The 17,038-nt window shown below is 42.4% G+C and overlaps 1 protein-coding gene and 1 non-coding gene across 3 annotated transcripts; one reads left to right on the forward strand and one right to left on the reverse strand.

Annotated features, from left to right (window-relative positions):
* Positions 1-328: 328 nt before the first annotated feature.
* On the forward strand, positions 329-15,085 carry mcm9 (minichromosome maintenance 9 homologous recombination repair factor). 2 transcript variants are annotated; one of them, XM_078093963.1, is made up of 15 exons: positions 337-487; positions 584-771; positions 1,301-1,442; positions 2,309-2,415; positions 2,779-2,985; positions 3,108-3,189; positions 4,798-4,998; positions 5,098-5,223; positions 6,458-6,577; positions 6,790-6,964; positions 8,446-8,648; positions 9,177-9,380; positions 10,342-10,424; positions 12,319-12,455; positions 13,185-15,085. In XM_078093963.1, the coding sequence occupies exons 2-15, from the start codon at positions 607-609 to the stop codon at positions 14,662-14,664; spliced, it is 3,432 nt and encodes a 1,143-aa protein (XP_077950089.1). In that variant the 5' UTR covers positions 337-487; positions 584-606; the 3' UTR covers positions 14,665-15,085. The 2 variants fall into 2 exon arrangements, with proteins under 2 accessions (XP_077950090.1, XP_077950089.1); XM_078093964.1 differs by having other exon boundaries at positions 329-771; positions 8,470-8,648.
* Positions 15,086-15,863: 778 nt separating this feature from the next.
* On the reverse strand, positions 15,864-15,946 carry trnal-cag (transfer RNA leucine (anticodon CAG)). The gene has a single exon. It is a non-coding gene; the product is annotated as a tRNA-Leu (tRNA).
* Positions 15,947-17,038: the final 1,092 nt, after the last annotated feature.

Genomic DNA, 17,038 nt, shown 5'->3' on the forward strand with positions numbered 1-17,038 from the left:
TTGAAAACCCAAACGCATGCTGTCCACCGGAGTGGACATGTTAAAATATTTTTGGAAAAAATAGATTAAAAAAAACTGAAGTCAAACTCTGTCATGCCTAAAGAGCATTAAAAACACCTGGTAAATAATTATATTAGAATTAATTCATGCATGAAAGGGTTAACGTTGAGTGCAACTCTCTGTTACCAACTTTAAGACACGCAGTCTTTCGATAAACTAGTAACCTAAACATGTTATTAAACGATACAGTATTACTCCAGTTGGCCTGTGGAGGGCAGCAACGCGCCCTTCTTGCCGTCGTCTGCTGCACGAGCAGAAGAAGAACGTCACACCCGCTCAGCTTCCGGTTCCGGTTCGGCCCGCGCGGCAAAAGAGACAGTTTGAACGTCCGTTATACGTCCTAGTTCCAGCCAAACGATGCCGCTGACATCGTGACAGACGGCGCGTGAACGCGGCTGCTTGTTGGACGAGGAGCTACTGGGGAACGGTGACTTTTACTATGAAGTATAAACATGATATTAACTAGGATACGCTGGTACAACCGACTATAAACGTGAAGCCATGACCGTCTGATACTCCCAAGGGTTCAGGTCACATCCCTTCACTATGTGGACGAACCCCAGTCAGGAGGCCTTGATCAGCCAGGTGTTTGAGACCTATCTGACCGATCATCATCATGGGGACATCGCGCAGCTGCTTGCAGACACCAGCGAAGAGGCCCATCGCTCTGTGCTGGTTAATGCCATGACTTTGTTTGAAGCCAATATGGAGGTAATGGGAATGCAAGTCTAAACATAACCTACTGTATTCTAAATAATATGTTGGTCTACTTGAAATGTATTCAATTCTGGTGGAGCAATATACTGACTACATTACTATACAAATAAGTTTGTATGGTATTATGCAGCATATTTCCCCAGTACCAATATATCACAATGTTACACGGATAACGTGGGATATAATCAACCTAATGTCATTTCATTGAACTGTGTTTTTTATTTTATAAGGCAGAATTCTTCAAATATTTAACACGTAACATTTTACTTGGAAAACCATGCTTTTAAAAATACACATTCTACATTTTTCATTGTTTTAGAGTTGTGTAATTAGTATATACTCATGCTTACAGCCATGGTTTGCCAGTAGGTTGTGCTTTGACTGAGTTTAAAATATATAATTAATTGGCATGTAGAAGTCCTAAGGCCAAGACTGCCATGGCATGATACGTCTGTTCTGACAGTGCACCAACATGGATGGATACATGTATAACTAATTCCATGGTATTCATATCAATCCACAGGTTGGAGATTATTTCAACTCCAATCCCGACGATGTCTTGGCTCTGTTTGATAAAGTGTTACATAAAAAAGCACTGGAGTTATCGAGTTATGGAGGACAAAGAACAGCAAAAATGGGACCCACTCTTCATGCACGCATCACAGGTCAGACATCTGCTAATGAAGAGGAGAAAAAGAAACTGTCGAGGTCCAGTCGAGAATGTCTGGTTTGTGATCCAGCCAAGAAAATAATGTGTTGCACTGATTCTATCACGTACATGAGTGAACAGGTTAAAGGGGGTCTGTTCTTATAGTGGGGACAAGCGAGTTTACAGTGGGGGCAATAAAGGACCATGACATTTCCGTTGGCCATGTCAGAAGCATTGCGACTAAACGGAGGGCGACAACAAAGTGTCGCAGTAAGGTCCCTGGTCCTCCGTGAAGTTGGAAAACCACCAGCCACAGTGGCTGGTGAGCAAAGATGTTAATGTTAAGCTCTGCATCCAACTACTGGGAATGATGGTCAGATGCTACCAGATGTTGCTCACAACCTGTTTTGTGAGGGGTTTTGTACATTCGCTTTCTAGTATCTTCCACTCTGAAGTATCAGTCATTATTGGGTAGTATAATGTACTTTGTGTGTACTCAACATGACTAGCTTGTAGCTGTTGGTTTGATGGGATAATGCATGATTTCCTTTTTAAAAATGCCCCAAAGCTCATTGTAATGACAACTCATGGAATCAGTGTTCCCATGTCCTCCGAATGGTCTTTCTGGAATGCGGTCTGATAAGTGTGGAGGGTGGGATCGACTGCCGTCATGTGCACACTATGTTCATCGTTTTCCTCCGTTCTCATTGCTTTTTGCTGTTTCAGTAGTTTGGTAAAATGTGTGGCACAAATAGTCTGCCTATTGGGCCTTTACATGATGCGTGATAGTTATCACCGTGTAATATGCAATGCAAATGTAATTTAAATACGACCCCTGTTGGATACAAGTTGCCCTTCTGTTTGCCTTTTTTGTGCGCCCAGGTCTGCCAGTGTGTCCGGAGCTGACCAGAGACACCATTCCCAGGTCCAGAGATGTAGGACACTTTCTGTCTGTCACTGGTACTGTCATACGCACCAGTGTTACCAAGGTAACCGCATCGCAGGAATCCGTTCATCCATTCACTCGCATGCATACGTCGAAGAGAGGCCCTACAAAGCCAGGTGCGACCTGCCCATCAGAATCAAACGCATTCTTACACTGATGAGCCTGCAGGACACAAGCCTGAACCGAACGGTCCGACTGACACGGAGGGGTTTTTAGTGAGATAATCGTGTTGTCTGTGCCTGGAACAGAGCTTCTTCACAGGATAATTATTCATAGGTGTTCTTCTTAAGTCCTAGTAGCTCAATGTAACACTTACCTACCTAGGCGAGAATAGATAAGTGGAAATAAATGAAGTAGCTCCATGTTTTTGCTTTGTTCTGCTTCCAATATACGATGTTCGTCGTAGGTCTTGGAATACGAGCGTGACTACATGTGCACAAAGTGTCGGCACGTTTTCACGGTGCAGGCTGACTTTGTCCAGTTCTACATCTTCGTCCCACCGGAGAGCTGTCCTAATCCTGAAGGCTGTAATTCCTTCAAGTTCAGCTGTCTGTCTGGAGGGTCTGAGCCTACTTTCTGCAAGGACTTTCAAGAGATTAAGATACAAGAGCAGGTAGGACAGTTATGCTGTTAAGTTATTGTTCATTTTTAGTGTGTATGGATTGTACTTACTATAAATGTCTGGACCCCCCCCCCCTCATGCATGCGCACACACACACACACACACACACACAGGTGCAGAGGCTGTCAGTGGGCAGTATCCCTCGCGCCATGCTGGTGGTTCTGGAGGACGACCTTGTCGACAGTTGTAAGTCTGGTAAGAACTGTAAAGAGGAAGCGTTGTCAACAATAATGCATCGAATCAGCTTCTCCAAATGCGTGAGCCAGTTTACCCCAGCAAGCCAAAGGCTTTGTCACTATATAGACGTTATAGTGACGTCCCATCACCAACTAACCGGGGACACAAGGTTCTTATACCTCATGTCCACCTTTCTAGTAGAGAAAGCTGATGGTGTGACTGTTTATGGGATATTTATTAGAGACGATTTGACTGTTTATGGGGTATTTATTAGAGACGATGTGACTGTTAATGGGGTATTTATTAGAGACGATATGACTGTTTATGGGGTATCTCTAGGAGACGATGTGACTGTTTATGGGGTATCTCTAGGAGACGATGTGACTGTTTATGGGGTATTTATTAGAGACAATATGACTGTTTATGGGGTATCTCTAGGAGACGATGTGACTGTTTATGGGGTATTTATTAGAGACGATGTGACTGTTAATGGGGTATTTATTAGAGACGATATGACTGTTTATGGGGTATCTCTAGGAGACGATGTGACTGTTTATGGGGTATTTATTAGAGACGATGGGACTGTTTATGGGGTATTTATTAGAGACGATGGGACTGTTTATGGGGTATTTATTAGAGACGATGTGACTGTTTATGGGGTATCTCTAGGAGACGATGTGACTGTTTATGGGGTATCTCTAGGAGACGATGGGACTGTTTATGGGGTATTTAGTAGAGACGATGTGACTGTTTATGGGGTATCTCTAGGAGACGATGGGACTGTTTATGGGGTATCTCTAGGAGACGATGGGACTGTTTATGGGGTATTTATTAGAGACAATGTGACTGTTTATGGGGTATCTCTAGGAGACGATGTGACTGTTTATGGGGTATCTCTAGGAGACGATGTGACTGTTTATGGGGTATCTCTAGGAGACGATGTGACTGTTTATGGGGTATTTATTAGAGACGATGTGACTGTTTATGGGGTATCTCTAGGAGACGATGGGACTGTTTATGGGGTATCTCTAGGAGACGATGTGACTGTTTATGGGGTATCTCCAGGAGACGATGTGACTGTTTATGGGGTATCTCTAGGAGACGATGTGACTGTTTATGGGGTATTTATTAGAGACGATGTGACTGTTTATGGGGTATCTCTAGGAGACGATGGGACTGTTTATGGGGTATCTCTAGGAGACGATGGGACTGTTTATGGGGTATCTCTAGGAGACGATGTGACTGTTTATGGGGTATCTCCAGGAGACGATGTGACTGTTTATGGGGTATTTATTAGAGACGATGTGACTGTTTATGGGGTATCTCTAGGAGACGATGGGACTGTTTATGGGGTATCTCTAGGAGACGATGGGACTGTTTATGGGGTATCTCTAGGAGACGATGGGACTGTTTATGGGGTATCTCTAGGAGACGATGTGACTGTTTATGGGGTATCTCTAGGAGACGATGGGACTGTTTATGGGGTATCTCTAGGAGACGATGTGACTGTTTATGGGGTATCTCTAGGAGACGATGTGACTGTTTATGGGGTATCTCTAGGAGACGATGTGACTGTTTATGGGGTATCTCTAGGAGACGATGTGACTGTTTATGGGGTATCTCTAGGAGACGATGTGACTGTTTATGGGGTGATGTACCAGCGCTGGAAGCCCTTTTATGATGGAACCTGCTGTGATGTTGAGCTGGTCCTTAAAGCGAACAACATAGAAGTGAGCAACCAGCAGGCGTCTGCTTCTCATCTCATGAAGGATGTTCAGAAAGAGTTTGATGACTTCTGGAATAACTACAAACATGATCCCATAGCTGGTGAGTAACAACTGCCTTGCAACATAAAAAAACCCCAATGTTTATTATATTCAACCTAGTTTGTATTTGTCTTTTGAACGCTCCCCCCTCGCTCTGTAGGTAGGAACGCAATCCTGTCGAGCTTGTGCCCACAGGTATTTGGCATGTTTGTGATCAAGCTGGCGGTTGCCATGGTCTTGGCCGGTGGTGTGCAGAGAGTAGATTCTTCTGCGACCAAGATCAGGGGTAACTCTCATTCCTATTATGTTATCAATAGCAGTATTTTAAACATGTTTATTGCAATGTACTGCATTGTCACGGCACAGGTAAAACTACTGAAATTATTAGTTTACGGTCAATGTTCGATGCTGTTGTTTGTTGCTGTTCACGCCTTTACTGCATTCGGTTCACTTGTCCAGAAAGCACACTGACCCATTACATGCATCGTAAATCATTTTACGTGATGCTACTTAGCCTGCTAATAATTTGGCAAGAGATTAATGCAATAAAATACTTTACCGCAGTTAGCACAGCTTTGTTGTGCCGCTGTTCAAGGACACGAGGATATGGGCTTTGAGCTCAGCTAGCGTTCTCACTGTCTTCGCACAGTGCCGTTCCCCTGGAGGTTTCGTCAGTGCTGCGTGCATTTTCAGTTCACTAACTAATAAAGGCTGGCGTCCTGCAGACGCACTCGTTTCAATTCATTCTGCGTGTGTTGCAGAGCAATTCACCTCCAGAACAACAGGTGGAGTAACGTGTTCAGTTGAAGACGACCTAGAGAGTCACGTCTTTGTGTGTGGAAGTCGTTGGTTGGTTAATTTATTTATCATAGACTTTATTGTCTCGTGCGTCGCCACTGCTGCTTTTCATCGCGGACACATTTGTCCCATATTTTCCTCCACAACTTTGTTCCCCTCGACCGGTAAACCGACGTTTGTGGAGATCTCCCTGCATGAATCAGAGGCCATCCGCGCGTCTTTATAGTCCGCCAATGACGGCTTGTAGAAGTGCTCATATTTACGCATTTCTTCCAACAAAAGTTCCTCAATCTGATTCATTCTCTCATACAAAATATTTGTTTTAATAATGACGGTATTGTGCGATGAAACTGGAAATGTGAGACTCCGTAAAGGATGCAGTTAGCAGACCAATCGCAGGCTTGCGTACCGTTTGACGCTAGTCTAGAAAAATGTGTTGACGCACGCAAGGATGCAAGGAGGTGTGAAAAGACACGCAAGGGGCTCTTGCGTCTGTGTCCTTGCGTCTCTCTGAAAACGCGGAAGCATAAACTAGGCTTAAAAGATACTCAAAGGATTAGTGTTATTGCTCATTGATCATCAATTTGTCAACAATAAGAGCTCGTCCTCTACTCGATCACCCGTCCTCTGGCAGGCTGAACCTGTTGCTGTGACAATACAGAAACTTGCATTGAAATGTTGAACTAAGCAGGATTCTGTCACTGACTTCTGTTCCCTTCTAGGCGAGTGTCATATGTTGCTGGTCGGGGACCCTGGTACAGGAAAGTCTCAGTTCCTTAAGTATGCAGCGAAGATCGTGCCTCGCTCTGTACTCACAGCCGGAATTGGCTCAACAAGTGCAGGTAGGCTGTGGTCTCTGTGAGCTCTCATGCTGCACATTACCCACAGATACATACATTCATCTCGGACCTCTGGCGTGCCAGGAGTAAGCAGTAGTTTGGAAAACGTCCTGGCTAAATGTCGGGAGATTTTTGAAAATATATTTATATGAATTTCCAATCACGTCGTGTTTTACTGGATGAACTGACTAGACACGCCATGTCATTCGTTAAAGGACTGACTGTAGCAGCGGTGAAGGACGGAGGGGATTGGCATCTGGAAGCAGGAGCCCTGGTCCTGTCAGATGGTGGTTTGTGCTGCATTGATGAGTTCAACAGCATCAAGGAGCACGACCGCATCAGCATCCACGAAGCCATGGAGCAGCAGTCTATTAGTGTGGCCAAAGCTGGGTAGGACAGTCGTTTATGTCATCATGCTCGTGTTATTGATCAATGCAAAGAACACCAACTTATGTCGTTTTGAATTGTTTTGTTGTGAAGTAGAGGTGTGACGGGTTCAGTGGTACAGTAAGTTTGTCCCTGTTAGTACATTGTGTCCCAAATTACTGCAGCAACTGTATGAATGGCTATTACTGTCTGCATGGAGCTTGATGGGCAGGTAACATCAGTGTACGAAGGTGTGCCAATGGATACATGACATGTAGTATTGAGACACTTTTGACTGACGGAAGAGAAAACTCCATTTACAAGGTTTTTGAAAAAAAGCAGATGCCATTGCTGCTAATTACCAGATTAGAGAATATTGTGCTGCCAACAGAAGCATTGCATTGTTTTGTCTTTGACTATCAAGGGAGACTTGGATAAATGTAAGTGAAGTTCTGTGTAAAATCTGTAAACAAGAATGTGCATGTCAATTTATTAATTTTTTGCCCAAATTTACAAACTAAATGCATTTTGTAGAGATGTGACATCCTCCATCCCAAAACCTTCAACATCGACACAGGAAAACACTCATTAGTCAGTAAATACAATAATAGGGTAAAAAGTAACCCCAACGTTTAGTCTGTCATGGTCCAAAACATTTCATAATCAAAATGTTTGTTCAGCATGTTTTTCAAATTTTATGACATTTTTCTAAGACCAATTTGATTTCGCTTCGTATGAAGTCCTGGTCCCATTTGTACCCAGAAAGGTGCTATATCACAGGTTAGCAGTTATATTGAGTTTAAATACAGAAGGAATTCTCTTTTTAAATTTAAAATGTGAAAGCGTGTTTTATACCAACCACCAGAACCAGGTTGAGGGAGTTTCTGTACGCTGACAGAAACCAATTACTTTGTCGGGACACTGTCTTAGGTCAAAGTGGTAAAAGGAGGATCGTTAAGAAAACTAATTCTCCAACCAACAAATGTGAGATGCTCAATTCAAAGTGCACATTTTAAATTGATACATTTTAGTCAGAAGTAAGAGACACATTTTGACTTCCAAACAATTTGTGCAAGTTATGTTTGTTGCATAATGTATAGACTTCTATATAAACTCATCTGTTTAACACACTACTCAAACAAAGACATTTTAAATAGCTCAACACAACTGTTACAAGTGGTTTCTCTCTGAGTTCAACACAAAATGACTACAGGGTTAAAAGTGGTTGTCTCAAATATACTCAACATATTAAGTAGTAAAAGTAGTAATTCTTTCTCTCCTATTTGGTATTGAGGTAATGCAAAAGATAACTAAATGAATCTAATTACATTGTTTATATATTTGGATTATGTTCATTGATACGTGTTTTTGCAGGTAACTTGATTATATTTTTAAAGCAACCCTGGCAATCAGTTGTCACAAAGTTGCACTCTATTGGTTGTAGGAAGCAAAGCTGGCCGTATGGGTCTGTTTGTGCTGCTCTACATTGTCTCCTCCCTTCACAGTATGGTGTGTAAACTGAATACTAGAACCAGCATCCTGGCAGCTGCCAACCCCAAAGGCCACTACGATCCCAACCAGCCGCTCTCCGTCAACGTGGCTCTGGCCAGCCCCTTGCTGAGCCGCTTTGACTTGGTTCTAGTTCTGCTGGACAACAGGAACGCAGAGTGGGACCAGATCATCTCAACTTTCATTCTGGAGGACCGAGGTAGACGATAAACCTTTTGAAGAAGGAAAAAAAAGCTGAAATCTGAACAATTCCTTTAAAAAACGATTGTACGCGCCTATGCGAGCATGTGTCGCGTTGATACATATTGTACAGCAAACCTGTTGATTAAATATTTTTAGACTAAATTGTTTGCAGGATTTTCAACCTTCATTTAGTTGAAATGTATCTGGAGTTCACAAGACTATCGCCTTGTGGCAACATTTGACAGACAAAATCTGAAACATCCCAACCAGCCGGGACCCTCAGCAGTTTGCATGTAGAGCCAACAGACCCAGAAACGACCTCAGTGCCATCTAAATTTAACGAAGACACAATTCAGTAGAAAATCATAAACCAGCAAAAACTAACTAATGAACATATATGTATTGGGAATGGCAGATATTGGATTTAGCAGTGGGCTAATTAGATTTCGTTAATGCATGATTCAGTGTGGTTATTGAGAACGTATATGAAAGTATCAGGAATGATTTCTGCTGTAAAATGTCAGTGCTCATGTTTTAATTCCAGGGCTTCCTGCTGAATCTGCCAGCCTGTGGTCCATGGAGAAAATGAAAGCGTACTTCAGCGTGATTAAACGCCTCCAGCCTCAGCTGTCTGAGGAGGCCAACATCATCTTAACACGCTACTACCAGCTACAGAGACAAAGTGATGACCGCAACGCTGCCCGCACCACCGTCCGCATGCTGGAGAGCCTGAGCAGACTGGCTGAAGGTTGGGGTGGAATATGAACTCTTTTCAATCAATATAAATGTAAAAGTTAGTCAGCCTACATTTATTTGTTGTGATCCATTCATTTATTACATTACATGTCATTTAGCTGACGCTTTTATCCAAAGCGACGTACAATAAGTGCATTCAACCATAGGGTACAAACTCAGGAGAACAAGAAAGTGCAATTTCCTCAAATAAGCCAATTTACAATTTGCTATAGATAAGTGACGTTACAAGTACAATTTAAGTGCTACAATTTGTTAGTCTTTAGTCGAGGTAGAGTCTGAAGAGGTGTGTCTTTAGTTTGCGGCGGAAGATGTGAAGGCTTTCTGCGGTCCTGGTGTCTTCAGAGACATTTAAAGACTCTGAGCTTCATATTTCGTACACATGGACGTCTTGTATCCCGAAACCCTCACATCAGCAATGAAACTACCCCAAAAATGAAAAAAAACCTTCAAAGAGACGAAAAGGGAATAAACGACGTAAAAGATGTACACTACGTTTAATTCATAATACAAATTTGTATTACTATGCTATTATATTGTCATGTTATCAGTGGCATAAAATGGTTTGAAAATTAATATTGCATTTAAATAAATGTTGCAATAATCGCACAATAAACATTTGATATCGTGACGGCAACAATAAACAAATGCTGAGCGCTGATCAAGTGTTTTGTGCAAGAAATTTAAGGTCACGATTCTTGTCCCAAATATGTCCGGCTTCATTCAGTGATTGAGACAAATATTATTAACATTAATTGAAGTTTTACAGTAATGACGTTGAACGCTCCGAGCGAGCTGTGCTGTAAACATGGGACTTTTCATTGGCATGAAACTCCAAATAATCAAACTAGTGCAGTGTTGTCTAGGGGGGGAAACCCAAAATGTGAATACATTCATACGGTTTGTGTATGAATAGCTGCTCTTATCACTAACAGTGGTTTCCTTTGACCCGGCAGCTCACGCCAGGCTCATGTACAGACAGACCGTGACCATAGAGGACGCAGTCATGGCGGTCTCCGTCATGGAGTGCTCCATGCAGGTAAGAGAAAACAACAATGCCTACTTTTCTACAAGCGCATTACAAAAATTGTCCCTTATATTGGTGTTATGGTGTATTTTGTCTGTTAATTGTTTGGTTTTCATTTGACGAAGACTCAGATGGACAATAGTACAAAATATATACTGAACCGTTTAGATCGGGGGTCGGGAACCTTTTTGACTGGGAGAGCCATAAAGGCCAAATAGTTCTAAATATATTTGATTGAGAGCCATATAGTATTTTTAACGTGTAATAAATTAGATATGTCTTCCTTTTTAATGCGGCTTCTGGTGCTGCAAAGCTAGCGGAATTCTGCTGACTCGTCGGCGCGCTCCGCTGTAGCTCCTCGCATGCCCTTTTCCTGCTGTCCCCCGCGGGATACTTCGATGCAAATGAAGCATGGTGCGTATCGAAGTCCCGCTTTATATTTGGCAATTTTATCATTGCATATTAGACATTCCGCAGATCCTGCTCGGTCCACAAATGCAAATTCCTCTGTCTGTCCACGCAGCCTAGAATCACACGGCAATCATCGTCTTTTTTTCTTTTCGCCCTCTTTTCCGTTACAAGGGTTGAAGCGGATAAACTACTTGGCTGTCTGATAAAATTGATTTCTGCACCTTTTACAATGACCCGGACGCGCTCGCGAGCCATTGGTTCCCTACCCGACTCACGGGTGACCCTTGACCCGTGAAATTTATCTTCAAAACTCATTTCTGTTTACTTTAAAATGAGAGTATTATTAAGAAATATCATACTTGATCATTCCCAAGTGTTTTAAAATCAGTGAAAATCAAACAGATTTTTTTTTTTTTTTCAACTCAAAATGGTCTGGGAGCCATATGCCGTCACCGGAAGAGCCATAGGTTCCCGACCGCTGGTTTAGGTGGTATGATAACTAACTTGGATTACTGCTTTACTACTACACTCTTTTGGACTCTTTTTACTGTGCTTATGTTGTTTCAAATAAAACAAAATCCTGTTATTAACTGGTGGGTCGTGAACCTGTTTTTAGTGGGTCACAGGTTTTTTTTTGCTCTGGCTGCAGCTGAGAGGGGCCGCTGTGCGAGTAGTGGGCGAGCTTTGGGAGGGAGGGAGGGAGGGGCGTCACATCAGCAGACGCTGCACACAGCAGCTCTCGTCGAGAAGAGTCCTACGGCGTTCACGCCAAAAGCAGAGCAAACTAGAAAATGCACTTCCTGCTGAAAATGTGTTGGAAAGCTAAAAGCTGAAATGAATTTTTTTTTTCAAAGCTGAAAATACAGAAATGGGAGAAGCTGAAGGGAATTTCAATAGATTTGCTGAAAAGGCAGAAATGAGAAAAGCTGAAAAAAATACAGAAATGATTATTAAAACATTGCTGCTAATTGAGGCATTAGAAAGCCAAAAAAGACACGCTGAATGTCAATAGATTTTCTGAAAATACAGAAGTTGCAGGAGCTGAAATGAATAAAAAACAGAAATAACAAAAGCTGAGATAAATACAATTTTTTTTTAAAGTTGTTTGTAGTAATATTGATAGTATTATTAGTTATAGTTGTAATTGTGGTAAGTTATAGTAGGTTTGGTATTAATAGCAGTAGAAACACTAGAAGTAGTAGTAGTGCAGTAGAAATACTACTACTTTTTCTTCTAGTAGTAAGAGTAGTACTGTCAGTTGCAGAGTCACTACTAGAAGTATTAGTATGCAACAAATGAAATGAAAGGGACGCAAAAATAATTGCATATAGTCTGAGTAATCTTACGCGAGTAATCATTGTGAAAACTTTTTTGTTCAACCACAGAGCGATGGTATACTCAGCAGAACTACAGATTACTATTCCACACATTATAATACCTTTGGACTCGCAGTAATCTGCCATAGTAATAACGTTGTGGTGCACTTGTCTTTCAGGGTGGAGCTCTGCTGGGGAACGTGAACGCGTTACTCACCGCATTCCCTGATGAGCCCAGTCCGCAGTATCAGATTCAGTGTCAGAAGTTGCTCGGAGGGCTGAACCTGCCACTGCTCCTTCGGAAGGAGATGGACAGGTAAGAGTGCTGATGTCCACTGTGCAGAAAGTAGTCGTGACCTTTGTCTCAACGTTCAGACCGGCTCGACAGATTTCTGTGCTACAATAAGATTCCTTTAAGTATCGCAGTTTCTGAAATTGAAAGGAAATGACTCCCCACAGGAGAGAACTGGATTACAGTAAGTGACCCAGTGTGACTCGGAAAAATGAAACCACTAAGCTTTCCCATCATCAACATTCACCGTGCCTCCACCGTCATACAAGCTTCGCCATCCGGGCAGCTGATCATAAGCCAATCTACTGGCACACAGACAAGCTACAGGTGGCTGCAGCGAGGGACTTCCACTGACTCCCCTGACGCTACAAAGTCTCTTCACTGTTCCACAAGTCACCGCTCCTACCAGGTCGCCGTCCATTACAATGATGCAAATTAGTGGCGCGACGAATCTATAGCAGAAAAAAACCCGGAAGCGACCGCGCATGCGTTACGACCAGTCTGTAATTCTCACAATAGCAAAGTCGGACTGCGGCAGTTTGATACACAAACACTACATCTCTGCACATATGTCAAAGTGGAATTTTCATGTGTCCCCTTAATACTTAGTACAAGTTGCAATGTCATCGTTAATGTTCTTTTTAAGCCTTTTATGACTGGTGCTCTGACACATTAATGGTACATGTGTGAGCGTTTAGTAAAGCTGCTCACTTCACACCCAAGGAGTTCATGTGCATTGTCTTCTTCCAATAGGCTGAACACCTCGGAGGCCTCCCGCGTGGACCCACCAACCGATCATTCCCAATATCAACTCGGAGACCCGAATGCCATCGGAAAAAAACCCTGCCAGGGAATCCGCGGTAACAATAGTGACGTCACACCGGACAGTGGCTTAGACTGGTTCCACTCCATCACTTCGTCACCGTCGCCAGATGGCATGACCTCGTCCGTTATCACGTCAGCTCCAGAAAACCTCCACAGAACAGCAACCAAACGGTCGAGTGCTGCAACTGAGAATGAGTTGCTATGTAACACTAGCCCAATATTGAAACACGATGTGGTTTCACACCCATTTGGAACAATTACCTCTGCCGTTTCCCAAGAAATGAAAGAACGAAGCTCTATAGTCCAAAAGAAGAGGAACGCGTCTGAGGGTCTCGAGCTGAATGATCGGCCTGGAGAGAAGGTGGTGACTGGAGATTCAAGTGAAGATGTGATTGCGGTTGTAGATTCCCACACTAGCAGCTCTTCAGCTAAGAGCCCCTTGAGGATCGTAGTTCAGGGTAACCTACCGTCTGACAAAGACAGAAGATTCGACAAGGAAGGCGAGCAGGACCAGACAGGAGATAAGAACACACGTACTGTACTAAAAGAAAAGATGGCAGCTGAAACTAAAACTGGTGAAGAGCTGCATGCTAAGTTGTCAAAATTTGTTTTCAAATCAAGGAAGATGAGGCCTTCAATCAACCACAGCCTCCGCGCCGGCTCAGCGGTTACTGCAGACATCCAAACTGAGAGTAACTCGGGTAGCAATCCTCAAAAGCCACTTTGTCGACAAGAATCAGCCGATCCACTTACAGACAAAGAGAGAAAGAAAAGAACGCAGTACCTAAATCTGTCAAAAGGCAGAAACGGTAGTAAGCAAGTGAGCTGTATCACTGATGTAGGAGAGCGAAGGTCTAATGCGACATCTCTGTGCCTAGAACAAAGACCCAGAGTTAACACAAGCGATGGGACTCTGGTAAAACCAAATGCGTTGGTTAATGATCCAGCGTCTTCCAAGTCCGCTGTGGCCTCTTCTACCCTGTCCAAACTCGCAAGATTCTCATTTACTTGCCCGACTGAAGCCAAAGTGGAAACAAATCGTCCTCCTGAAGTAGAAAAAAGGCCCGGTCAGATTGATGGTGCTGAACACTCAAGAGCTAATTCAAAATACCTGCAAGAGCTCGTTTTAAGGGGAAAAGTCGAGGATACAAAGCTGCCCCCCGGACGGGGACGTGAACGTGAACGGTGGACAGAGTCCCCCACTAAAGTGGCAAGTGAGGGTCCGGTTGCCCATCACAGTAATGGCAATCTGAAGAAGAGAAAGTGTTTTGGGCTGGGCCCTACCAGCAGTGTCGGTGCTGCCAGGGGTCCATTCACAGGGCTGTCACTGTTTGACTCTGCAGAGTTAAGTAATGACATTTTCAGCACTGACTGGGATCAAGAGGTTTCAAAAAAAGCCAAAATCTAAAACCATAATCTACTGTCAAAATGTGTATTCTTGGACAACAATGCAGTCACGTTATGCTATGTGGCACATTCTTTTTTCTGATATGATTTGATTATCTCTTATAGAAATAAACCTGCTAAATTTGTTTAGGTGGAATTGTTTTCTTTCTGCATCTTCTTACAGTATACTTGGGCCAAAATGTATCAATGCATTATCATCATTTTAAACGATTTGGCCTACAAATTCCATACATTACCTATTTTTGTACATTGATTCTGGAAAACAATGTATTTCATCATGCTGAAGTAAATAAAGTATTTTTACTGTACATATTTGGAGATTTCTTCAAAGTAAAGAGGACAAGTTGGGGGAGAAGTGTGGATTTGGGCAAGACTCTGGAGTTACTGTGAGTTAGGTGACATAAAAGTTGGAGGAAAACCCAGAACGTGTTGGACTGAATTATTTCACGAGCATACACCCACATTGCTTACATTAGTTTCATGATATGATTTCTGAAAAGCTTGACCACCTGATTTGTTCAGATTAAGTTTTTACATTTTAGTCACCTCTAAAGCTTTTTGCAGACTGAGAAAAGCTCTAAAACGGAGAGCATGGAAGAACGCACTGGTTGACGGTGTTTTCATCAACCTTAGGAAAATGTTTCCATCTAGTTTTTACCTTTTCATCAATTCTAAAGCTTTTGCAGAATGATAGAAGGCCTAAAAGAGACAGCATGGACGAATGCACTGGTTGACAGTGTTTTCATCAATCTATTCCCTCAGCAATGTAAAGGAATTCAATTTCATGGTATCTGAATAGTATTTCAACCTGATTTGTTCAAAGTGTTTTACCTTTCCCTCACTTTTAAAGCTTTTGCAGAATGAGAGAATGCACTTGTTCACAGCGTATGCATCAAACTATTACCTCAGGAATGTAAACTTCACAGTTTCGTGATGGTATTACTAAACGGAAATACATGTAGGGACGAAGTTGTCAATGCTATCTTCACATTAACCCTTAAAAAAAATGCATCTGGTATTCATTTAATTTTGTTGACTAGTTGGAGCAGTTCAGCCCTGTACAAAGTGGATGCTTCTACATTGTGATCAGTGTACATATGATCCGTCTTAAAGGTCCAAAGAAACCTGACAAAAGTTAAATCTTTGGTGCACTCTACACTATAACATCTTCGTAACCCGGCAGCATGTTCGCAAAACACATGTCAGAAGTGGGATTCGAACCCACGCCTCCAGGGGAGACTGCGACCTGAACGCAGCGCCTTAGACCGCTCGGCCATCCTGACTTGGTGTCGTCTGGTTATGCTGAGAGATATAAAATATTCCCCAGTCTCACTATACGGTAATTGTGAAAATATCTTGTATATAATACGTATGTCATAAAAATAGAATACATTATTAAATACAGTAGGGCGGACAGAGTGATTTAAAGATTAGTAATATATATATATGCACAAAACCCCAAAAACCGTCGGACAAAAAGTTGAAAATAAAGAAAAAAAAATTTGGTATTAGGCCTATAAATTTGAACCAGTAGGATTTGCAGCCTAAATAAAAGTGTATGCATAACTTTAAAATGGCCACGTGGTGGTGATTCTGTTATCCAATTACATTTCGAAGCAAACACGATGTTCCGGCAACGTCCAAACGATCAGCTGTTCAATCCAAAGAACGACGATCCCCACAGTTCATGTGAAGCCAGTTTTCATCTTTTACGCTGTCATACGTCAGAGAATACAACACGACATGATATGACAACTATTTGACACAGTATATATATTACTTACGTTTTGCAAATTAATGTTATATCATTTATGACCTTTGTCTTTTTGTCAGTGTCCTGCTTTTTGATTAACCCCTGGAATATGGTTGAATACATTTTTGCATTAATTGATTACCCAGTAATGCAAAAAAAAAAAACTGTGGGGAAAAAATATTTCAGCATAAATATAAAACAATAAGGACAACATGTCAAAAATCATTGTCATGCTGAAAGACCCAGCCACGTTTCGCGTTGCGTTACTGACGGTAGCCTTTGTTACTTTGGTCCCAGTTCTCTGCAGGTCATTCACTAGGTCCCCCCGTGTGGTTCTGGGATTTTTGCTCAGCGTTCTTGTGATCATTTTGACCTCACGGGGTGAGATCTGGCGTGGAGCCCCGGCTCGAGGGAGATTATCAGTGGTCTTGTATGTCTTCCATTTTCTTATAATTGCTCCCACAGTTGATTTCTTCACACCAAGCTGTTTACCTATTGCAGATTCAGTCTTCCCAGCCTGGTGCAGGTCTGCAATTTTGTTTCTGGTGTCCTTTGCCAGCTCTTTGGTCTTGGCCATAGCGGAGTTTGGACCGTGACTGTTTGAGGTTGTGGACAGGTGTCT

The sequence above is a fragment of the Gasterosteus aculeatus genome, chromosome 18, assembly GCF_964276395.1.
Source record: "Gasterosteus aculeatus chromosome 18, fGasAcu3.hap1.1, whole genome shotgun sequence".
Taxonomy (NCBI): domain Eukaryota; kingdom Metazoa; phylum Chordata; class Actinopteri; order Perciformes; family Gasterosteidae; genus Gasterosteus; species Gasterosteus aculeatus.